Source organism: Heliconius melpomene, chromosome 2 (assembly GCF_056956725.1).
Source record: "Heliconius melpomene rosina isolate 202511_hmr_F chromosome 2, ASM5695672v1, whole genome shotgun sequence".
In the NCBI taxonomy this organism is placed as follows: Eukaryota; Metazoa; Arthropoda; class Insecta; order Lepidoptera; family Nymphalidae; genus Heliconius; species Heliconius melpomene.
In genome coordinates, this window is record NC_140390.1 from 2,091,531 (window position 1) to 2,115,841 (window position 24,311).

Sequence of the window (24,311 nt, forward strand, 5' to 3'; positions counted from 1 at the left end):
TCTTATTAAAAAAGTTTGAATAATAAATATTTACATCAATTTAATATTTTATTTTATTGTAATTAAAATTAAGTACTTATGGTAGTTGTTTGTTTATGTAAATAAAAAAATGAAATACTTCAAAAATATTATATATTTATTAGAATATTCTTTCATGTCTGCATATATTAAATACTCCAGCTAGGATGTGCCAGAAATTCTAATTTTTCTCAAAATAGTGTGACAATTTTCAATATTTCCCGTACAAATTTCTAAATACATTTGCAATGGTAAAACTCTAGGTGAATTGATTTGGAGCATGATTTTTCTTGCTGTTATTAGGTCACCCCTTAAAATGTGGCATACAGCCGCTTTAGCCCAGACACAGACGGCAATCATGTCTCTCATTTGATATGGGAGACCAGAAACTAAATCGTGAATCATAGGAGGATGTAAATGTTCAACTGCTTCTACAATCTTATCAAGATTTATCAAAGATTCGGCTGCATAAATATGAGCCCAAGCCTTTTGATCATTAGTGGCATCTGGCTGAGCCAACAAGTCATTTGCAGATATAAGTGCAGATAGAGGATCTTGTAACTGGAGAAATATATAACTCTGTAGTACTAAAATTGAGTTTTTTAATTCACATCTCTGTTTCCAATTTATAGGTGTTCCTGGCGGTGCTTGAATTACGTTAGTCTCTGCTTCTGTTAAGGATTCCTGGTCAGGAAGTAAAGTTATTGCATTTCTTAGACATAGTGCTGCAAATTCTAAGGACAGAGACGGTATTGCAAATGATTCACCAGACGATGAATACTTTTGTTTATTGTCTTTAGCGAGTACTATTCTTGTATGTGGCCCACTGCCAAGTTTCTTAACTTTGAACTGTTGTGCTTCACCACTACAACATTTTTTCACACAACAATCAGCTAATCTTAACCAAATTCGTGGGTTATTAGGATAATGGCGTGCTGCTTCTACCATACATTCAAATGCTCCTTCTGCATTATTACCTGCTAGTAATGCCAAACCTAAATTGTAAACATAAAGAGGTCTATCTTTACATGTTATAAACATTTCACTATCTTCACTTTCCATTGCTCTGAAATGCTCTTTAACAGCATGCTGGAAATATTTTGACGCCAAAAAAGGCTTCTTGATTGATAGATATATAACACCTAGATTATTGTTAATAGCTGCCCAAATATCTTCACCCTCGGTTTTCAAGTCATAGTTAAATTTTATAGTTTTGTATAGCCCTAGACTATTTGCAGCTTCTATTATATCACCATTTAAATATTTTTGTTGTGCTACAATAAAAACATTTTCAATGGAGTCCGGTTTAAGCTGAATACTTTGTCCGAGGTATAATTGTGCTCTACTAATTAACCTTTCATATAAACTACTATATTCATTACTCGATTTTAAAGATTCTCCATGATTTTTAGCAATTTCTAGAGCTTTCTCATATGTCCGCCTACACAGAGTTGCTTCTAATAAAAGTAACACAATTCTATGATGCAGTTTAGTATCTTTAATATTCTTACTGCTTAATATTTTTTCTAATACAACAGTACACTGAAAATAATACCTTGAGTGATAAAGTAAAACCGCATAGTTATAAAGTATGCATGGTATGGAAACATCTTTCACGTCAGCTTCAGGAAATGTAAGTCCTGAGCATTGTATAACAGATTTTTTGTAATTTTCAATATTTTTCAATTGACTAGCTTCGAATTCTATAACAGCTTTGTTGTGTTGTACTCGTTTCAATAAGACACTGTTGTTGGATACAAGACCTTCCAATTCGTTTAAATGATTCAGCGCTCCTGTGTAGTCTTTCTTCAAATAGCATTGATGGGCGAGAATAGCTGGTTCATCTTTAGCGTGCGCCATAGTCAAATTTTGTATTTATATTGGGAATTCTTATGAAACATTCAAAAATAAACAAGATGTAAACTAGTATGACATTTTAGACGATTGACAAGTGACGTATGAACAAGAAATTCCTATAAAAACCACAGATGTTAAATATTAAATTGTGGGTCGATGCAGAATATTTATTGGATCTCTTAATCACATGTTATTCAGTGAGGGATATCCAAGCAGATTCAGTACATGAGTAAGTTAATTCAGTGGGAATAGGACAGCAGGTTTCAGAAATTAACATATAATCGAATCAATTACTGTTTTGCTATCTCATAGAAGAAAAGATTTCTATATGAGTGTTTTCGTATGTTATGTCTTTTCTTCACTTAGTACTTAGGGTCTGCTCACACAATTCAATAGAGAAAAGAGAGCAAAATTGACAAAAATAAACATCCCTTTTCCCATCATTGATCGAGCGAACTTGATGGTTTGTGATGATTGATGATTTTTATTGAACTTGGAAGTTAATGCTGTTATGCCCTACTGGCTTTTACAGCGACACCGTGTGGGTAGAGAAGAGAGTAGTCTGTACCTGAAACACTTGCAAGCACTGTGTGGCTGCAGTGAGGATGCCGGCGTCCCGTCCGCGCATTGGAGAAAAGACGGACGACGACTTCGCGACATCCCCTACAGAGTCCATATCCATATCCAATCCATCCATCCAATCCATAATTAACAAAGTAGACGGTGGAAACTTAGTGTTAAGACTCTGAATGTTGAATGTCTGCTGTTGAAAAGTGGTGAACCTCAGCACCGTGTTTTGGCTTAATTTTAGAAACTGACGACAATGACGCTATCATGACGCAGTCACAATTTGAATGGGTTCAAATTAGATTATCCTTTTTCAAAAATTAATATAATGATTTATCTATGAAATGGTGGCATTAGATGTCTAAACAAGTGAAAAGTTAAGTTAATGAAATTTTTTCGTTAAGTCCTCTCTGTCGACCATGCCATATTGAGAGAAGCTTGATAAGAAAGACGCAGAAGTATGTATTTAACATAAACAATTTCTCGTTTATTTCAAAATAAAAAAAGAAAGATTTAATTATTTTATAAGAAATATTAATTATTATTATTGGAAATATATTAATTTTAGGTAATTAAAATAAATAATGCACTTTGAGATAATCATTTAATTATTGTAATAATACCTAAATTAAGTTTTTAACTTAAATTTATTCTTGACAATTTATTAAAAATATTATTATGGTAGGCTTTCCCTTATATCCGACATAATTCCATCTACATCAACTGACCCTTTAGATGTTCTTTGATCATTTGTGAATTTTTTGAAACCTTTTTGCTTGCTATTGGCGAAACAAAACGTTTTTTCTTTGTCCACAACTTTTTTTTCTTCATCTACATCCATAGCTTGAGATGAATTCTTTTTCTTATTTTTTTGTTTAGGTTTTTGATCAAATCTGAAATCTTTGGGCAATTTGTGTATTTTGACACAGTGGTCCAATCTTTCTTCGGCGTTCATGAATTTTTCTTTACATTCTTCTATATAACAGGAATACTGAAAGATGTAAGGTAGTTTTATTTTACTCTGATATACTATATGTATAATAGGTATGTATCTTAAATATCTTTAGTTATTTTAAAGAATACTTAGATAGAACAATATTACGTATTTTCAAAAATTGACTTTTTGTATGAAAACAATGCAGCTGTATATAAAATAGAGCCATTTGAATACTGTTCAAGCTTCTATATATTTAAGTCATCTAATAACGGAATTTTCTTACACATTACAATATATAAAACTAAATTGAAAACATATGCGCGTCTGTTGTGGGTTAAATTCTCCTTCAGGGGAATGAAATATTTAATATTACATTCCCCCAAATGAGAAACGTTCCATGCGGAACAAACTACCGTAGTTCTTTACCGTAAGTTTTCAGGTTCCCCTTACTTATAAAATATGCTTCCTACTTATAAAATATGCGTATTTATTAATTTCCTCATACTTACAGAAGGTCGTTTAGAAGCTAACACAGCAAAGAAGGAATCGTGTTTCTCCTGCAAATGCAAGTCCAAGAGATGTGGCGAAGGTAGGCATTTCTTGCATTGACTACAGGCAAATCTATGCGAAGAATTATAGTGGTTCTCAAAGTTTAATATGGAATTTGCTATGAAATGACATCCGGGTACAGTGCACGCTGTTTGGACACTGAAAAAATTTAAGATATAAAGAAAAATTAGTTCAGAATTATGATGGATGTAGTTTTTTTTTTTTTTATGGAAAAAGGACAAGGCAAACGAGCGTTCGGGTCACCTGGTGGTGATCACCGCCGCCCACGATCCCGTGCAGCACCAGAGGAGCTACAGGGGCGTTGCCGGCCTTTGAGGTGGAGATAGACGCGCTTTTTGAAGGTACCCATATCGTACCGAGCTGGAAACACTGCCGCGGGTAGGCCATTTCACAGTTCGGTGGCGTGTGGAAGGAAATTTCTACGAAACCGCACAGTAGTGGAGTGCCACATATCCATATGGTGTGGATGATATTTAAGTTTGTGACGTGCTGTGCGGTTAGAAAATTCGGCGGCAGGTAACAGGTCAAACAGTTCTTCAGAACACTCACCATGATAAATGCGATAGAGAACGCACAGCGAGGAGACGTCTCTACGCAGAGCCAAAGTGTCAAGCCTTTCACAGCTTACTGGGTCCTTAATGATTCGAACAGCTCTATGCTGTTTTTTGTTTTTATCCTCATATAGCATGGTGAGCAGAGAAAGAGAGAGCGCCGAATGTTGAGACACTCCGTTTTGCGTTACGTACAATTTTCAATTGTATAATGTACAATTTTCAAGTTTCTCAAACTTACTTAGCATGATAGAACTGTTCTTCATCAGCATCGTATATGCCCAGACGTGGAGGTTTCTCTTTGAACATATCATCATCGAGTTTCCTTCGCCCAACGCCGTATACCTTCAGCTTATACAGCAAATTAGCGTTCATATCCATTCTGCAAAAAATGTATATTTTTTTAGATAAAAAATTGTTATCTCACTCACTCTCTAGCTTTTTATATTTTATATGTTCACTGGATTCATTAAAATATTTTTTAACTTCACGCCGATTCCCGCACATTACACAACTGAGACACTTTGTGACATTAAGACACTTCTGTGTAATTTTTCGCCTTCTTTAGACATTGTGTGTTCAATGGCGGAACTTAACGCCGTGCTTTACCTCGTTACCAAAACGAAGAAATAAAAGGATTAAATATTTCATTCCCCCAAGTAGAAGTCCAACTCACAACCGTTGCATTTACAGTCGCACTCTTGTGCCCCTGAGACACGACGCCTTCAAAATAAATTTTAATTCACTTAAAAAAAACAATGATTTTAAATGGAATAGATCAACCTGCATTTTACGTGCGGCAAAGATTTTATCATTGAAAACCTTGAAAATTATGTAAATTAATGATTTTAAGAACTACGAGATCAAAATAAGTAATTTACATTGCAAAAAATATATTTTAAATGTTTTTAAGGAAAATACTAGGTAGGTATGTAAATATAAAATACCTTGTGAGCTAATGTTATATACAAAAAAATATAAATTATTTTTTCAATGCATATACAAGTCTTAACATTAAACCGATAGTACGTACTTACGTAGTCAAGTTAGTATCCTGTGTAATAATATGTACATATATTATTTATTTAGTTTTAGATATAAATATTCATAAAGTATGGCCTTTTTAGATAGCAGGGTAGACAGAGGGAACCTAGTGTTAAGATACTCCGTTTCCATTATGATTTCCGTTCTCTATTTTCCGACGAATTCGAGTGGCGAAACTCAACGTCGCGCTTTGCCTCGACACCAGAGAAGAAATGAAAATATTAAATATTTCATTTCCTTAAATAGGAATTGAATCCACGACCTGAATCCCCATTAATATTTTAATAAAGTATTGAATTAAATAATAAAAATAATAGGTATATTTTAAATTATTATATGTAAACATAAATAAAGAAATTACTACTTAGGGATCGTAATCCCTGATATATTGATAATGACGTTTCAGAGGTATTTTTCACGAAAAACTTTCATATACTTAAAGTATAAAATAAAACATAAATACTAAATATTTAGATAAAATATTAAATAATACCTTAGTATTGTCGTATAAATAAAATAGAACAATGAACAATGGACGTTTTATATCGAAATATTATAATTCTGTTTTAACAGACTATTGTAATAAATTATAATTATGTTAAAATTGATGTAATACACAGTAGTAATGGTATCATTATTTATTGAAATTTGATCAAATAATAAATTACGTTGTCTCTTCAGACATTATCTTTCGCGCGTCTGGTCAAGGTCACTAATGTACGTTACGATACGATAGTGATGTGCTGTTACTATTTATTAGAAATTGGATAAATTTCTTGAAATTATTTTTTTAATTAAAAAAATTAGCTTCTCGCTTCAATTAGTTACTAATATTTTGAATTAATTGATGTTTATTCCACTTTCACGTAAAAATGAGTGAATGGATTTAAAACATTATTATAATATATATTAGAACAGCACATGAGCTACAATGTAAAAATATAATCATATAAGTTTAAGCGGGCGAAAACGCGCTATGTCGCTAGTGTTATGTATTGGGAATAGTTCACTAGAAATTTGAAAAGCATTTTGTACATTTCGCATGTATACTTTAATCAATCTAAGTAATTTTTATATATGATCGCGGTAAAATAGTGGAGTTGCTTTAATTTTTTCACACAATTAATTCAAACAAATTACATTTTATATTAATAAATATAAAAATCGATATCGATATTGTTCATCACATCACATCAAATATAATATTTTTATACTCCTGCACGATAATACCTGACATCTCTATGTCTATAATATATAGTTACAGTAATTACGTTACGTATATATCAAGTTGGAAGTTGAACGTAATAATAAATACGTTATCTCGTACTCGTACTTACGTGCTATTGGTTGAGTGGAGTTGTCTGTGCCTTTTTGTTTAAAGAGACAAATATTTTAATTAAATAAAAAGCGTGTTTTTATAAGATACTCACTTTTAAGTTTAGTAATTGAGTGATATAAACGTTTCTGGAAGTTTTCGTTTGTTTTGACAAGTTATATACGTTTAATTAATATTCTGTTAAGTGCTCAGTTTGCTAGTTTTGTACTTTTAAATTGAATGTTTTAAATATATCTAATTCAGATTAGATCGACATGACCGGTGTACGGCAAAGAAAGGTAACTTTTCGATCACATGTATTTATTTTTAATATAACCTTCACATCAATTGTCACTAATTGCATACCTAAACAAAATGTTACACCATTTCGTATAAAACAAAATCATTCATAGATTATAATACTTTTACATAAATCTTTGCTTACCTTTAAGATTTAATTATTTTTTTCATATTAAGATTCTATCGAATGTATTTGAACTGATATAATTGTAATGACACTGCTTGTAAAATATTAAAATATACTATACATTTATTCAGTTATCAATGCTGTAATAGAATAAGAAAAGTAGCTTTATTGATATTTGTACACATTAAATGGAGGTAATTTTTTTAGATTTAAATTTTTCATAAACAAATTATTAGACATTTGCAAATTTGACGTTAGACGTCATGTAGTGCTTGAACAAGTCAATGGCAGTCGTGATTCGACTTATTGATCTCGATATTTTTATTAATGTAGCGACATTTTAATCACGATATGCAATCATTTGTAGAAACTATTTTTAATATTTTTTTTTACATTATATATAACCATGTGACTTTAAATAAGTATAATTTAATACTATATATTACTTATAAAAAAAATCAAACATAAGTATACCATAAAATCATAAAAAAACCCTTTTTGAGTAATTACTGTGCAACGACATAATATAATATTTTTATATTATGAAATGACATAATATAATATTTTATCAATGATGATATGAATATGAATCTAATCTTTGTTTATAATACGTAGAATGATAACCATATTAACAAATTATAAAGTGTTTTTAGTTTATTAAGACTTCAAAGGTTACCGAATAGGATATTTTTCATTTGATGGTGTATGTTAATGGTTTACAATTTGTCGATTATATTGTCGATACTATCGAACACGACGATTACAAATATATTTCGGAGACATCACTATGTCATCAATAGTTTTTTGAGTGTCCAACTCCAACCTGTCACGTTTACGTTTGTTTTTTCCATTATTAATAAAAATATATTTATTAATTAATTTGTTAAACATGTTCAATATAATAAAGCACAAATTTTATTTATAATAATTGTTAAGGTTGTGATGTACATTTTAACCCGATATGGGAAAATTCGGTACCTACAGGTATTTAGAGGTACGTAAATATAAATATGTTATCAAATTCAGTCTGAATTAGTTTTAATTTTTTTTTAATATATATATTTTGTTTATCTTTATTATTCAATCATAATGATATATTTTTATCAGCTTCACGCTGTATCCCGCACGCAGCAGGGTAGGCAGAGGGAACCAAGTGTTAACACAGTCATTCCCCGAAATGAAATAAATACAAATTATCCAGATTTTGGATTGGTTGGAGGTTAAATATGAATAAATTTAAAGCTTATTTATGCTGCTAAACTTATAATTAATAGGTTTTAAATGCAGTATAGTCATCCTTTGTTACTTGGAACTAACTAAGAATTGTGTATAACATCATATATGTTCAGTCACTTTCTAAGTGCAGGTTGCAACTCTGACACCAGAGACAGTGGGTTACTACAAAACGATTAAACATTATATAATAAATAAAAATAATTTGCCTATTGCCTTTTTTAGTAAATGGAATATCCTACACAAAAACTATGACATTACTGTCATTAGTATAGGTTTTTTATATGTGATATTTTTTTTCCAGTTAAAAGATGATACCTCAACGTCACATATCAACATAAGGAGTAGATCCTTAAAGCAACCAAGAAGATTGAAGAAAGTATTTATTTTCCTTCTTGTCCTAGCATTATGTGTTACATACTTTTTGGGTGAGTTTAAACATTTTTATTATTGATATTATTATTTTATAAAATACTGTAGTGCACTGCTTTAGTAGTGGGACATGATCATTTTACAAAGACAATGGTTGTGTATTCAATCATTACTTTTATTAGCTTCATGATGTTTTCTACATATAGCAAAATAGGCAGAGGGTAGCTCATGTTAACTGTGTCACTCTGTTCCCCAAATACCCCCAATTTTCACATCATTTCTCATGTTTGTGGTGAAAAACTCAACCCACCTGTTTTGTTACTAGAGTGAGATGATATCAAACCCACATTTGTTGTGTTTATAATCAAGCACACGTGACAGCCTTCCTACATGTGGGGATGACAGTTTTGGTAAAACTAAGTGTAACTTTTATACAGAACTTTTCATATAGCAATGATTATTTTATATTTAAAATTTATTTTGTATAATAATATTAGTCATAAAACTATATACATATAAACATATATTTGCCACCCCTTCCTGTTTGTCATAGGAATAGATAAACAATGTTCATAAAACAGTAATTCTTTTAACCATATTGTGTTTTATTAAATAATGTAATTGTGATCAAGCGAATTGTTTAAATGTAAACATTGTGAAAATGTAGTTGGTTCACCTTAAAATAATAACTGAAAAACTACTAGTTCTTGAAATTTGTACTATACTTTATTAAATTTGCTATTGGTTTTAGTGTTTCTATTCATATGTAAAGATTGTATTTATTATTCAGCCTTGAGTTTAAATTCTCATTGAAGAAGATATTACTCTTAAGTTTCATAAATCACAACTTCTATATTGTATTGTAAAAAAAAATTAAATATCATATCTGTGCTGTACATGTGATGGATGTAGGTTTGATTCTCATTTGGAGGAAAACTTTTATATGAATATTTTTCTTTTCTTGGACTGTCTAAATTAAGTATACAGTGTCTCCAAAATGATCAACAAGTGTAGTTGTATCTATATTTTTATGTCATATAAAATTAATAAGTATGTAGTAGTATGACTACAAATGCGACAGGCGAATGAAATATTTAATATTTTTATTTCTACAATGCTTCCTAAATTCAGTCAGTCAATGTCCTTCAATTCATGCATTTACTTGTGAGAACAGAAGTGTCTTTACACTATGATTTAAGGTTGCCTGTACCTATATATATTCGTGATACAGCATGAAACTGGATAGAAATTACCTTTATGCAATTACTGAATTACATCTTTAAAATAATATTGAACCTGATGTTTCCCGTTGCTTGTATAATAAAGCATGGGTTTCACCATCCAACATGAAATAAATCGAAATTTGGCAGAAGTGGAGAGCTTAGTGATTTGACACAAAGTTCCCTCTGCCTACCAGTCATATATTCGAGGTGTTATGTAAAAAATACATAGTAAGGTTATTTTAGTTAGTTTTGCCAGATCTCTCTTAGTGTAGTCGCAATTCTTAGTAACCCTGACATCAAAGATAAAAATACAATACTTCTCATATTGATTGAGATAAAATTAGTCTCTTTTAATAGAACTATGTTATTTTTGTTTTTTTAACATCACATTGTATGCCACATATAGTAGGGTAAGCTAGTGTTAAGATACTCTGTTCCACATTTTGAATTTTGGAGGTATTGCGTGTTGAGTGGCGGAACTCAACGCCGCGCTTTGCCCCGACACACGAGCGAAGAAATGAAAATATACATTTAAATAAATATTTCATTTCCTCAAGTGGATCGAACCTAAAACCAGTCGCACACTTGTGCCCCTGCGCGCAAGTGCACCTACGCCAAGACTGTCCTCGTAATAAAATAAGATATTATTATGAAACCTTGCCGTTAAACAAATAAGCTGATCTTGCATATAAATTTTAAATTAGTTACGGATCTTTTACAGTTGATGGTTATTAGTTACTAGCGGACGCGCGCAGCTTCGCTTGCGTATTTAGGAGAGAATTCTAACAACCCACGAAACATGTGTTCAATGAAATATTTTTAAGAGTCTAAATTTCAAATTTTATAAAAATCAGTTGCGATTTAAAGATTTTTCCATACAAACTTTCAACCCCTTATTTGCACCCTTAGGGGAAGAATTCTAGAAAACGATGAAATACGTGTTCAATTAAATACTTTCAAAAATCTAAATTTCAAATTTTATAAAAATCGGTGCCGATTTAATTTTTTTTCCATACAAACTTTGAACCCCTATTTCACCCCTTTAGAGTTAAAATTTTTCAAAATCCCTTCTTAGTGGATGTCCAGATTACGAAAGTAAACTTTTGTCCAAATTTAACGTTTCTACGCACAGCGGTTACGGCTGTGCGTGCGTCTTACCTCAGTCAGTGAGGACAAGTCCTTTTATATATATAGAAGACTAGCGGACGCGCGCAGCTTCGCATGCTTATTTGCACCTTTAAAATGAATGTTGGGTTTGGGTGAATTCTAATAAGCCATGAAACATGTGATCAATAAAATAGTCTTAAGAGTCTAAATTTCAGATTTTATAAAAGTCAGTGGCTATTTAAAGATTTTTCCATACAAACTTTCAACCCCTTATTTGCACCCTAAGGGGGAGAATTAACATAAAGCACGAAACATGTGTTCAATGAAATATTTTTAAGAGTCTAAATTTCAAATTTTAAAAATGTCGGTGGCCATTTAAAGATTTTTCCATACTAACTGTCAACCCCTTATTTGTACCCTTAGGGGGAGAATTCTAGGAAACGATGAAATACGTGTTCAATTAAATACTTTTAAAAATATAAATTTCAAATTTTATAAAAATCGGTGCCGATTTAAATTTTTTTCCATACAAACTTTCAACTTCTATTTTACCCCTTTAGGGTTAAAATTTTTCAAAATCCCTTCTTAGTGGATGTCCAGATTACGAAAGTGAACATCTGTCCAAATTTCACGTTTCTACGCACAGCGGTTACGGCTGTGCGTGCGTCTTACCTCAGTCAGTGAGGACAAGTCCTTTTATATATATAGATAACAAACAATTCTTTAAAACAATGTACACACAAGTGAGTGTGTGCACATTCTAAATATTGTTGCGGATTTTAAATATTGTATGGAAATTGAACCCAATACTACCGCGTATCTATAGTACGTTCAGAGACTTCCCAATTGTGTTATGATTTCATTAAATATATAGAACAGAGTGATGTTTAGAAGTTATATCTTAATTCTTAGTAAATTGCGGAAGATTGAGATTGAGGTTAAATTCGTTGTCGAGTTACTGAAGGAGATACAAGTTTTTTTTTTCGAATTATAACGTCCATTGACTTGTTGGGAATATACTTTTCCATGCTACGTAACATAAACAACGTACAGCCGAAACTACGCGGTGTTGAACACTGTAATGCAGTATATATAGAAGAGTTTTGTGTCGAGAGGATTCCCCGAAATTGCTCAGAGAACGGGAAAACCGAGAATTCTCGTTTTTCAATTCACTCAAACGAATCTGCGGGCTGAGATTAGTATTAAGTGTTAAATTAGTAACGCAACAGGTTGTGGGTTCGATCCCCACTCGGGAGAATGGATTATTATTTATTAACATTTTCATTTCTTTGCTCTAGCTTGCAAAGGCTTGGCGTCGAGATCCGCGACTCAACACAGAATACTTCCAAAATTCGGCGGAATTAATTAGGTTTCCTCTAAAAATATATATTTTTTACAAAAGATTGCAAAAAAACCAGCAAAAAATATATTATTAAGTATACATATTTTGTCTCTTTCCACAACTTGTATGTATTACGAAAGTACACGCCGTCGTACAATCAATACGTGCCTATAGAACGCAGTCAAACACTGTTCTCTCTGGCGTCGAGACGAATTTCTTTCATAATGTCAAATATTACAATGGTGACAACACTGCCATTATTAATAACAGGTATTTCGTTATTTTCTTTAAAGTTTAAGACAGCAGGTAGTCGCCAGTTCGATTCCGGATATCAGTTTCTTTTTATGTCTTTAAATTTTAATGAGGAACTTGTTGGTGTTATCATTGTATATGTTGCTTGTGATATGTGTGTTATCTTTACGCTTGAATTTCGTTAGTTTTATTATGTTAATTTTTATTACATTTGTAGATTTGTATGATTTTTTTATATTAATTAATTAGTGTTGGATATTTCTTTTTATTTGGTATCGAAGAAATATATTTTTTGGTACTATTATTTATTGACTTATTAGAGGTTTATATATGAAAATATAGAATTCTAAACCTATATAATTGTGCACATATTTTTTTATAGAATTATTCATATTGTTTATATAGCATTATAGGTAGAAAGAAGTGTTAAGATGCTTCGATTTGACTTATTGTAACGTAAATAATTCTAATGTACTAATTTATATTGCAAATGTATTTTTCTTTTTCTTTCAACTTCACGCTGTATCTCACACATAGCAGAAGCAGGGAGGCATAGGCAGAGGGAACCGGGGAACCTACTATAAAGACACCTTCTCATTTTGATGCTTTCATTCCCCATTTTTCCGAATGGAAATGGAACCTACAACCGTCGCGTTTATTATTATTTTTAAAGTGCATTTGTCATTTTAATCGAAATGTGTAAACAACTATAAAATATTTTTTGTTTGTATGTTTTGTTTGTTTTCCATCCGTCCGTAGACAATTCGATGATAGATCACTTTAAAATCAAATGATTGAGAAATGTTATATTCACAAGAATGAGTGAAAATGATGTAATTCGTTTTATACAAGAACTAGCTGTAACCTGCGGCTTCACCCGCGTAGTCAAAAAAAACCTAAGAATCAAATAATACGACCTAATATAGAGTTCCTCGATAAATATCCAACAAAACATTCTTTTTTACTTAGAATCAGTACTTCCTGAGATTAGCGGGTTTAGCCATAAAAAACACTTTATTTTTTATAATATTAGTTTAGTTAAGTACCTAATTTGAGGTCACTCAAGACTATCGTGATAGTGTGTATATCTTAATATGTTATCAGTTATTTATTTTAATTTGGTTTAACTTTATATAACACACTAGAACAGTTACATCATAAAATGTTAAAATTTAATATTTCTAAGCGGCGTTGAGTTAAGCCACTCAGCATTTTAGTCAATATATTAGTGGGACCGGAGAGTGTTAACACTAGGTTCCCACTACCTACTCTGCCATGTGCAGGATATTTCTGACAAAAATATACCAGAAGGTTTCGTAAATTTTTTAAGTACATAAAAAATTATGGTGACTGACTGACTGAAAGATAACATGCTGTAACTACGGAGCATAGAAAGCTGTCATTCAGTATGCAGGTTCCTTGAGAAGTACAGCTTAGCGAGGGTTTCCTAAAATTTTCGGAACCCAAAAAAAAGAATAGATTGTACTATGACCAGGTTACATAATTTAAATTGGAAGCTACTTTATAAAACCTTATAAGTACTTATTATGTTACTTAATTAAATTAATCTGAAATATTTCATTTACTGAAATAAATTAAAAACCGGTTCATTTAGAAAGTAGTAGCAGTTTTTTAATTTGCATTTTTTTTATATACAAATGTACTTTTACTTGCAATCTCATAAATGTTGATTATTGATTATTTGTGAGATGCTTCTTTTTTCTGGCATTAGGCCATTGTTTGCCAGAGTCTACCTTCTTGTTCGACCTATTACTATTAATTTTGGACATTCGTTTAATTTTATATTAATACTAGCGGCCCGCTCGCGGTTTCACCCGCGTGAACTATGTGATTATTAATTTCTGTCTCCATGACTACGTCCTAGTGACGTCTATGCAAAATTTGATACTCCTAGCATTTGTAGTAACGAAGTTTCATACAAACTTTCGACCCCAAAAACAACCCCTTAGAAGTCGAATATTGCAAATTCCCGTCTTAGTGAGCACCTACGTCCTATAAGTAACTCCTATGCAAAATTTGAGATTCCTAGCACATGTAGTTTCTGAGATTTCGTGATGAGTGAGTGACCTTTCGATTTTATATATATAGATTTTTTATTATTGTTACGTGCGGCGTAGAGTTCCGCCACTCAACACGCAATGCCTACAAAATTCGGCAGAAAGTGGGCGAACGGAAGTGTCTGAATAGAAACGGAATGCTTTAACACTAGGTTCCCGTTCCCCCCTTTGACTAAAAGAACTTCTGTTACATTTGTATTTTGGTGTCAAGTTTAAATGTTTATTACTATTATTATATGTACTTTACTATTTGGACCGTTTATTTTAAAAGTGGTGTAAGTCCATTTTTGAGAAAAAATTAGCTATCACGTTATTCATGCTTAATTTAATGTCATTTTTTTATTTATAACTAGTCCATGTTTAATTTCTCAAAAAAATCCCATGTTTTGTACAACTCAAAATCGGTCGGTAAATGAAATTGCATAATCATTGATTATGAAAGTGGTGTAAGTCCAATTGACAGAGGTATATCAGATGGATGCCGATCTGTGTTTTGTTATTTTTCATTTATTTTATACTAGCTGTGTCCCGCGGTTTCACCTGTGGAAGATTTGCATTGTTTCCCATCCGTGTTTCCACTCGTAACTCGTAAGTTAAAAGATAGATATTAAAAAATTTGAGAAATGTATTAGGAAATGTACAGCGCATAACCTGTGAGAAGAAAATAAATACGACAAGGCTGTATGACTCCGTATCTTTGCCCGTATTTTGGCGAATTAAAAAAACAACAAAAACAACAGTAGCGCTATCTTTTTGCAGAAAAATCCGCAATCTTAGTACGATTTTTCAAATTTTATATTATTTAGGAGTTTAATTTTTAAATAAAATGTAGCCTATGTATATACTATTCCAATTCATACTCTAGTTCTGTATTAAATTTGAAACCAATTTATTACGTACTTTTGGCGATACCTATACCCAAATAAAAAAACTTACAAAGTTTCAGACTTATAATATTTATAGGATTACGTGTGATATTACGTGGAAAAAGCCAAAATGCCAGACCTATTACGTACGAAAAATATAAAGACATGAAGCACCTACTATCCTATATACCTCCGGTGCATCATGCATATTTTGAAACACTACCACATGCAGAGAATATATAAATTCTTGTAATGACAATGTAATTGCTGTCTAAAATTAAATTTTATGTGTTGTTATGCGTATTTGTAAACAAAATTATATTAAAAAGAAGTATATTTAAAGCGATATTTGATTTTTCAAAATTGAAATTAAACAATTTTTACAATTGCCTAATTTTGAAAGTGGTGTAAGTCCATTTGCAGCACATAAATATGTGTTATCGTAGTCTAATTAGCCAAAAACAAATTTATATAAACAAATTAAATGTTGATAAGACAATAGAAACAATGCCAGGCCTCATATGATTTGCCAATATTTTTAAATCAACAAATATACTAACCTTTAATTTTCTCGACACAAAAGAAAATGGACTTACACCACTTTCAAAATAAATGGGCCATTTATTGTATTTATTTTTTTTGTTTTCTTTAATTTATTTTTTTATGATATTTTCTTTCCAGGTATGTTCGCGGGCCAGACACAGTGGTTCGATGGTCTCGCGAAGAGTCTGGGCTACGAGAGTGTGTACCACCACGCGGTGGTCATTGACGCCGGTTCCTCCGGGACGAGGGTCCTGGCCTATAAATTTAGGGTACCGTTTACAGGTGGGGCATTTGTTAGTTTTTCAGCTTCGCGTTTTGTTAAAGTATTGTAGGAAGAGAGAATCTAGTATCAAAACACTAAATTCTCCACTTTCGGCCTGAATTTCAGACATTGCGCGTTGCGTGGTGATATAAAGTCTTGTTTTAAAGAAAAGAATAATAATAATCGTTCTTCCGAATGGGAATCGAACCCACAAACATTTCGAATACAGTCAGATGCACCCTTGTACCTCTTTTTTCTTTCTTAACTAAATAAACAGAAGTAATTTAATTTTTATTGTTAATATTAAAAGATTTAGCTTTTTTGTGGTAGTTTAAACTGTGTTAATAAAGATAATTAGCACCTAAGTGCTAATTATCTCCTAAGATTATAAAAATACTGAAACTATTTTAAATAATTAATTCGAAAAACACTGATTTTAAATTACTCATATAAATTTCCTGTAACATATTAACGATTAATGTAAATGATTCCTGTATATACAGAATGTTATATTAAGTTTTGCAGGTTGTAGAAAAAATATTTCAAGAGTAAATTGGTACTGTCTATTTGAACTACAAATACATGTAAAGTAAAATCACTGAAAAGTTTATTCGGAAAGCGTTAAAAACGGTATATAAAAATTAAAATTAATAATTTTGCTATAGCTCTTGAAAGTTTTCGAGAAAATTTAACTTATTTAAATACTTCAGTTTTTGTTTCGATGTTATTTCCAAGATTTGGAAATCGACAGTTTTAAATTATCATATGATACAAAAGATCTAGTGTTGACCTATATTGAGAAAAAAAAATGCGAACGCAGACCCAATCGTTTGGCTGTATTTGCAAATTTTCTTCAAGACGCAATTAAATTCTCAAATGTCAGGTGAACCGCTTAAAACGCTTAACAAAAAAAACATTCACTCCCATCTAGGGGGTGAAATGGTTAGATATTGAGGTCCCCCACCCGTAGACTACCTTAGATTCGAGTACAGCCTGTATAATCTATAACTAGAAACGAACATTTTGCCAAAGTTAGAGTAAAATACACGTTTTTACTTATCTACATTAATTAATAATTGTTTTGCGTTTTTTGTTTGGGATTTTTGTTATTATACGTAACCGTCGTTGCTTGCCTATATTGCAAATTTTTATCAGTATTTTTAAGTGAATAGAATGTGGGTTATCACACTTTTTACCAAATACATACACACTGTATAGTATAACAGAATTAAAACAATTTAAAGAAGGAAATTGTATTATGTAAATATGACATGATTTTCGTCGAATTTAAAGGAAATGATGAAATATTGTACCAAATTCTTTTTTTTTGTTTGCATATTGTATTTATTATACATGCAGCTGAATCCACAATATACTTAAAGTTTTTATATATGAAATAAAATATACGAATACGAATAATACGTAGGTTGAATAACGAAATAAAAAAAATAACAGAGAAACTCGTCACTATGATCTTGAATTTTTTTTTTTTAAAAATTGGTGTTTGTTTAAATAATATTTTCTATACTAGAATAATTTTATATCTACATCCTAAAATGTTATACTTATAGTTTTTAATTTTCTTAGTATTCAGTCAAGTTAGTTTGGATTTAGAAGATGAATATTGGGAAGAGTCGAAGCCTGGACTATCTTCATATGTGGACGATCCTGAAAAGGTACGTTACTACAAAAAAGCTCATTTTAATAATGCACTTATTAAAAGTAGCTATAAGCTATTTTTTTTCAGCTTCACGCTGTATCAGGTTCGGCCGTTTTTTGGCCGAAACCAAAACTATGGCCGAAACTACGATTTTGGCCGAAACTGGCTGGAATTTCGATCGGTCACTAGTCTTGCTACTATTGATTTGCAAAAACGATTCACTCTTTTTATATTAATAGAAAAATATACAATTTAAAAATTATTTACTTTTTAGGAATCTTCAAAACGTAATTTTTTTTCTTTAATTTTGAACGTCATATTTTTTAAAAAAATCTGGGATAGCATTAAAAAAATATATTTTTTGCTATATTACAGGGGGCAGACACAATAGTGCAATTGGTGAAACGGGCCGAAGCAAAGCTTCCGATAGACAAGAAACATGACACGCCTCTCATAGTGAGAGCGACCGCCGGCCTCAGGCTTCTGCCCAAGGAGAAGGCGTTGCAACTTATCGATGAAGTGGATAAGGCTATTTCTAAGTAAGTTTATTATTTATTATTTGTTTATTGTATTGTGTTCAGTTTTACGCTGTAGCAGGATAGGCAGAGAGAACCAGAGAACCTAGTGTTAAGACACTCCTTTTTTTAATAAAGCACTTATCCACGCTTAGTATGTTGAATGGCTGAACTCAACACCGTGCTATGCCTCGTTACTAGAGCGAGTTAATGTATTCCCCTTTTCAATACACTACAATTTATATATCTTTTACTTTTAGATTGGGCTACGATGTAGGGGCGAATAGTGTTGAAATAATGGACGGATCCGACGAAGGAATCTTTATTTGGTACACTGTTAACTTATTGCATAGTAAGTGTTTTCTTTTGTTTTAATACTTAAAATTAAAAAAAAATCTGCTTCACACACACCCGCAAACACCCCCCACCCAGGCTGAGGTAATTTATTCAACCTACGAGGCACGAGCACTCACTCAAGGAAATGGAATATTTATTTAAAAATTATTTTTCCATTTTCTTTGCTCTGGTGTCAAGGCAAAGGTCGGCGTTGAGTTCCGCCGCTCAACAGAATTTGTTGGGAAATTGAGGAACGGAGTGTCATAATACTAGGTTCCTTCTGCCTACCCGCTGTGTGCAGGATACAACGTGAATCGGATAAAAAAACTATTTGATAAATAATACTTAATATTAATAATTAATTTTAATTTATTTCAGATCTAATAAACAGTGAAACAATGGCCGCCCTAGATCTAGGCGGGGGGTCCACACAGATCACTTATCAGTTGAATGATAACGACATCCAGTCTTATCCCAGTTCTGATCGCTTCGTGGTGCCGGCCGGTGGTGATAATATTACTTTGTTTACACATAGGTATGGGTTTTTTATATACATATAATTAATTTGTATGTGTGTTTGTCAATCTATCCCTCCTAAACAAATATATATATATTTGGATAAATTAGAAGTTTTATAGTGTTAATGGTTCTTGACTGATAAACTCCAATATTTAGGTAACTTAAAATATGTGTAACTATAATATCGCTAAAAATTAACAGTAAAAAACATATTCTAAGATATTCTGTAACGGTTTCCACTGATTATAATTTTTTGAGTATTATAATTTTTTTATTGTTGGATCAATTTTTTTCTAATATTACTTTTAAGCAAAAGTAATGAAAAAACAATATTTTATTTTTTCCAGTTACCTGAAACTAGGTCTCCTAGCGGCCAGGCATGGTATATTCCGTCTCGAATCAAACGACAACAACACTAACGAGTTCAAATCCGTGTGCGTCGATCCCATCGTGCAAAATGAGAAATGGACTTATGCTAATAAACAGTATATAATTAGGTAAGTTTATGTTTTTGGCAGAGGGAACCGGGGAATCTAGTGTAGAGAACGGTCCCATTAAGATACTTAATGGAGATGGTTTCGTCCTTTTCTTTTCGCCGAATTCTTGTGGAAATATGGCGTTGCATGTTGAGTGGCGGATCTGAACTCCGCGCTTTGCCTCGTTATCAAAACGAAGAAATGAAAATATTAAATGTATCATTTTTGCCAGTGGGAAGCTAAGTTTAATAACACCCTTTGACTTTTATTGAGAACTATAGCGATATTTCTATATTTTTTTTGTATCTATCTTGTTCATACAATATTTGTAGGTGTGTTTATAAATATTTTTTCTGTTTTGTTTTTCAGTGGAGCACCCCGTCCTGACAGCATGAAGCGCGAGGCGGTGTACTCACGCTGCCACGAGGTAGCACGTCGCTACGTGTCGCGCACGCAGGGATGGGCGCCGGGCGCGCCCCCGCGCACCGCCGTCGCCGCCATGAGCTACTTCTACGACGTGGCGGCCGACGCGGGCATCATAGGTGAGCGCCTGTGTGTCCTCATTACTAGTGGACGACCCACCAGGACAGCATGAAGCGCGAGGAGGCGAGGCAGTGGAGTTATTTAGTGTACTCTGTCTGTACTGGATTATTATCAAATCCATTAGTACTTGTGTGTTATTTAATACTATAGTCTGGCGTGTGGCAGACAGATACCACTACTAGAGTTTAATACCCACAGAGTGCGTGCACTAATAGCGGTGTGTTGTCAGGCCAGAAAGTAGACAGGGAAAAGTTTCTTGATGAATATTTGTTTAGAGGAAACTTTGTTTTGCGTGTTGAATGGCGAAACTCAACACCGCGTATAATTGGATATTTTTTTATTGCAGACGTAATGAAAGGCGGCACAGTATCTGTGTCCCAGTACCGCTCTAGTGCCCTAAAAGCGTGTTCGGCCTCGAACGTTGAACAACCGTGGGCGTGTATAGACCTCGTATATGTTGTTACGTTGCTACAAGACGTGTATAAGATACGAGATGGGGAACCCATTTCGGTAAGTTTTTCGTTTACTTTTTTATTTTTATTTAGTTTTTTTTTAAACATATTTTTTTGACAGCTTTTAATGTTCTTCTTACTTAGTTTTTACTATTTATGAAGAATCTTACTTAGTTTTTATTTTTTCTTCTGTGAAGAAACAAAATGAAATAGAATTACATTATCATTTTACAAACATTACCCATAAATTGAAAACTAAAGTTTCAGCCAATCCAATAAAACACTTATTTTGTAGAAACATTGTCGAATTTTATTTATGAACCCTTTTAAATAAAACTAACTAAATGTTAACGGAATTTCGCCAAAATAAAATGAAAACTACATTTAAGCTGGTTTAGCTCTTTCTAAATTAATGTGCACAATCGCACAGACAAAAAAATTAAAGAATATTTATTATCGGTTAATATATTGATAAATGCCCTCAATAATAGATTTTCTTATATATCTTCCGCGTACAGACAGCAATGTGATATTTTTATTATATGTATAAATATGCATATTTTTTTCAGTTATTCAAAAAGGTGAATGGTCATGAAGTTTCATGGGCATTAGGACTCGCATACACCAACATTATGAACAGAATAGCTGCAAAATCTTAGACGTAAGATTATTTTTATTGTTTAATCTATTTTTATTATGTATTGGTATTATTATTATGTATTGATATTAGTAGGTAGATATGATTTTTTGTTAAAATTTTATGTTTATTTTTGCTCATTTTTTTTGTTGACGGTATGTTTTTATCAATGATTATAATATTATTTTAATTCAATTACAATTATATTTTTTATTTTTAGTAATTTTCATTTGGTGTAATAATATTTTTTCTTTGGACAACATGTATTTATATATGGCTATTTGAATTCAAACTATGTATATTGTATATATTTTGTTTTATGACATAAGCCCAGTAATTTTACAATTTTTTTCATACACTCGATTATCCAAATGCTCAAAACTATTTAATAAAATAAAATAAAAACTATTAGTTCATTTAAACGGATCTATTAGCTTTACACTATATTGTATGGTGGGTATATTGTGTGACTATCTTTTTTTATTGAATCTGTGCTATGGTTGTGTTTATGCTAATATAATTGTATTTTGGAAGTCTTTTTAAATTTGTTTATAATTTAAAGACTTCCAAAATACAATAAAATTCAATGCCTTACCTGCCTTGGCGCATAGCAGAGTAGGCAGAGGGAACCCGGGGGCCTTACCAGGACGAGGAAATGTAAATATTAAATATTTCACTGCCCCAAGTGGGATTCCAACCCACAACGTGACGCGTTTACAGTCGCACGCTTGTACCGCTGCGCGACGACCTTTTATAAGTAATTATAATACTTGCAAAAATATTATTATTTTAACCTATTATAAAGTTTGATGAAATATAATAATATTTAAATTATTCCGTTACATCCAAATAATTTAATACATGATTTAGAACTTTTTTTTTTCTGTTCTTATAATAGTGAGATGACGATTATTGTTGGTTGTGTATTTTTTTAAAACAACAAATTATTTTTTTAGTTTTAAAATACATACACAAGGAAATTAATACTACATATTTTTTATTTTATATTGCGTATGATATTGTGATATAAATTTACTAAATTTTCTTTTTATATCCATTTTTTTTAATGACATTAACTCAATATAATAAAATAACTTTAGTTAATTTTATTATATGGCAAATGTTTATAAATATTATATACGTTTACCACTAAATAGTTGTAACTACACCAATTTTGATGCGATTTTGTATAAGCTTATAAAGAAAAAAGATTTTTAAATAAATATTAAACCATTGTGATGTATAAGCAATTTGTACGCTTAATAAAATTATATGATTTTCAAATATATGCCTTGAATACATTAAAATGATAAATTTATTATTTTATTATATAATGTCATTATACTATAATAATATGATTATTCTAATATTTATTAAAAAAATTGTCAAGTTTTATCTTTTTTTTACTTAATTTTTATTGTCTATGAAAGAAGAAAACTAATATTATTAATTAATACTTTTATTATTAGTCTAAAGAAAGTTCCATTTCAATTTATTTTTACTTTGTATATTTCAGCTAACTAAAGTTCACAAAGAAATTTGTAAATATACACTGAAAATTAACATATATAAAAGGGGGAAAATTGAACCCGGGATCTTTGGTGTTAACTAAAAATGATATATTATTATGAAAATAATAACTAAATTTTAAATCCATAGTCTTACAAAAAAATAACTTAGCCACCGCCATGTATGGGTGGCTGTGGTTTTTCGCTGTATGTACGTCACCATTTTAATTTAAATGTATTTCAATTTATTGTAATGTTAAATTCATGTCTATATTAACATGCTTCTTTTATATTTAAGAGTATATATTATTCTATAATTTATTATATTATAACTATATTTATATTTAATTAGTTTATGTATTAATTATTTATTATTAAGAGGGACAGGTTGTATTCACTGCGTACAGATTATTAGCACGTTTATATAGTTATTTATATTTAAATTTACATTGTTATTTTATATCGGGGTAAATGCGTATTCGATACTAAATCGATTTTATAAAACGAATAAAACTTTTAATAGATAAATTGACGTAACGATTGATATTCTGTATAGAATTATGACAGTTCTAAATAATTATGTAAAAAATTAATAAATGAAAATCTTTTTTAAAAATAAAGAAATAAATTAATTTTATAAGCAGAATTTCAATAAATATGAAATATATTATTTAATCAATATATAAGATGACGGATATGTGAATACAATTGTTAAAATAGAAATATATGATAAAGTGTCGAATATACGTAAACTCTACATTTTTACCTTAAATTTTTGAAACGTTTAAATAAATAATTGCAAAGCTTTCTGTGCACCGTTTGTAAGTAAAATAAAGTAAATAAAAAAAAGTATCTAGTGTATTGGTGTTAAAAAGTAAATTGTACAAAATTTAATAAATGTTGGGTTTTATTATATCTGTAGCTGGTTTTATTTTTTATCTGTCTCTTTATTGTAAGACAAAACGAGTGCAAACTGCAAAGTGGAAAACAAAATATCCGATTTTAATTTGAAATATGGCTTGTTATATTTTTTTTATTTATTATCATTTAACAATTTAGTACAAAACATCAACATACATAACATCTAAATATTTTCTTTAT

General features: G+C 31.0%; 3 protein-coding genes across 8 annotated transcripts; 1 reads left to right on the top strand and 2 right to left on the bottom strand.

Moving 5' to 3' along the window:
- Positions 1–115: 115 nt before the first annotated feature.
- On the bottom strand, positions 116–1,983 carry Not10 (CCR4-NOT transcription complex subunit 10). The gene has a single exon (XM_085198621.1). It carries the CDS (start codon positions 1,876–1,878, stop codon positions 181–183), a length of 1,698 nt encoding a protein of 565 aa, XP_085054747.1. The 5' UTR covers positions 1,879–1,983; the 3' UTR covers positions 116–180.
- A 1,049-nt stretch (positions 1,984–3,032) lies between these two features.
- On the bottom strand, positions 3,033–7,514 carry l(2)k10201 (zinc finger protein 511 lethal (2) k10201). 4 transcript variants are annotated; one of them, XM_085198709.1, is made up of 4 exons: positions 7,305–7,514; positions 4,742–4,882; positions 3,889–4,087; positions 3,033–3,433 (listed from the first exon to the last, which is right to left on the bottom strand). In XM_085198709.1, exons 2-4 carry the CDS (start codon positions 4,879–4,881, stop codon positions 3,119–3,121), a joined length of 654 nt encoding a protein of 217 aa, XP_085054835.1. In that variant the 5' UTR covers position 4,882; positions 7,305–7,514; the 3' UTR covers positions 3,033–3,118. The 4 variants fall into 4 exon arrangements, with proteins under 4 accessions (XP_085054835.1, XP_085054851.1, XP_085054843.1 ...); XM_085198725.1 differs by lacking the exon at positions 7,305–7,514 and adding an exon at positions 6,975–7,112; XM_085198717.1 differs by lacking the exon at positions 7,305–7,514 and adding an exon at positions 6,882–7,021.
- Positions 7,019–24,125, top strand: NTPase (ectonucleoside triphosphate diphosphohydrolase NTPase). 3 transcript variants are annotated; one of them, XM_085198665.1, is made up of 11 exons: positions 7,019–7,158; positions 8,824–8,947; positions 16,441–16,584; positions 18,152–18,240; positions 18,600–18,763; positions 19,000–19,091; positions 19,454–19,610; positions 19,942–20,091; positions 20,440–20,612; positions 20,960–21,123; positions 21,635–24,125. In XM_085198665.1, the coding sequence occupies exons 1-11, from the start codon at positions 7,135–7,137 to the stop codon at positions 21,722–21,724; spliced, it is 1,371 nt and encodes a 456-aa protein (XP_085054791.1). In that variant the 5' UTR covers positions 7,019–7,134; the 3' UTR covers positions 21,725–24,125. The 3 variants fall into 3 exon arrangements, with proteins under 3 accessions (XP_085054791.1, XP_085054781.1, XP_085054801.1); XM_085198655.1 differs by lacking the exon at positions 7,019–7,158 and adding an exon at positions 8,069–8,280; XM_085198675.1 differs by lacking the exons at positions 7,019–7,158; positions 8,824–8,947 and adding an exon at positions 12,712–12,833.
- The last annotated feature ends 186 nt before the right edge of the window (positions 24,126–24,311 follow it).

Excerpts from the sequence above, each read along its gene's own strand:
- Not10 (XM_085198621.1), bottom strand. The coding sequence starts at position 1,878 with ATGGCGCACGCTAAAGATGAACCAGCTATTCTCGCCCATCAATGCTAT.
- NTPase (XM_085198655.1), top strand. The coding sequence starts at position 8,248 with ATGGGAAAATTCGGTACCTACAGGTATTTAGAG. Across the intron at positions 16,585-18,151 it reads ATTTAGGGTACCGTTTACAG|TATTCAGTCAAGTTAGTTTG; the intron begins GTGGGGCATTTG and ends TAATTTTCTTAG. Across the intron at positions 18,241-18,599 it reads ATGTGGACGATCCTGAAAAG|GGGGCAGACACAATAGTGCA; the intron begins GTACGTTACTAC and ends GCTATATTACAG.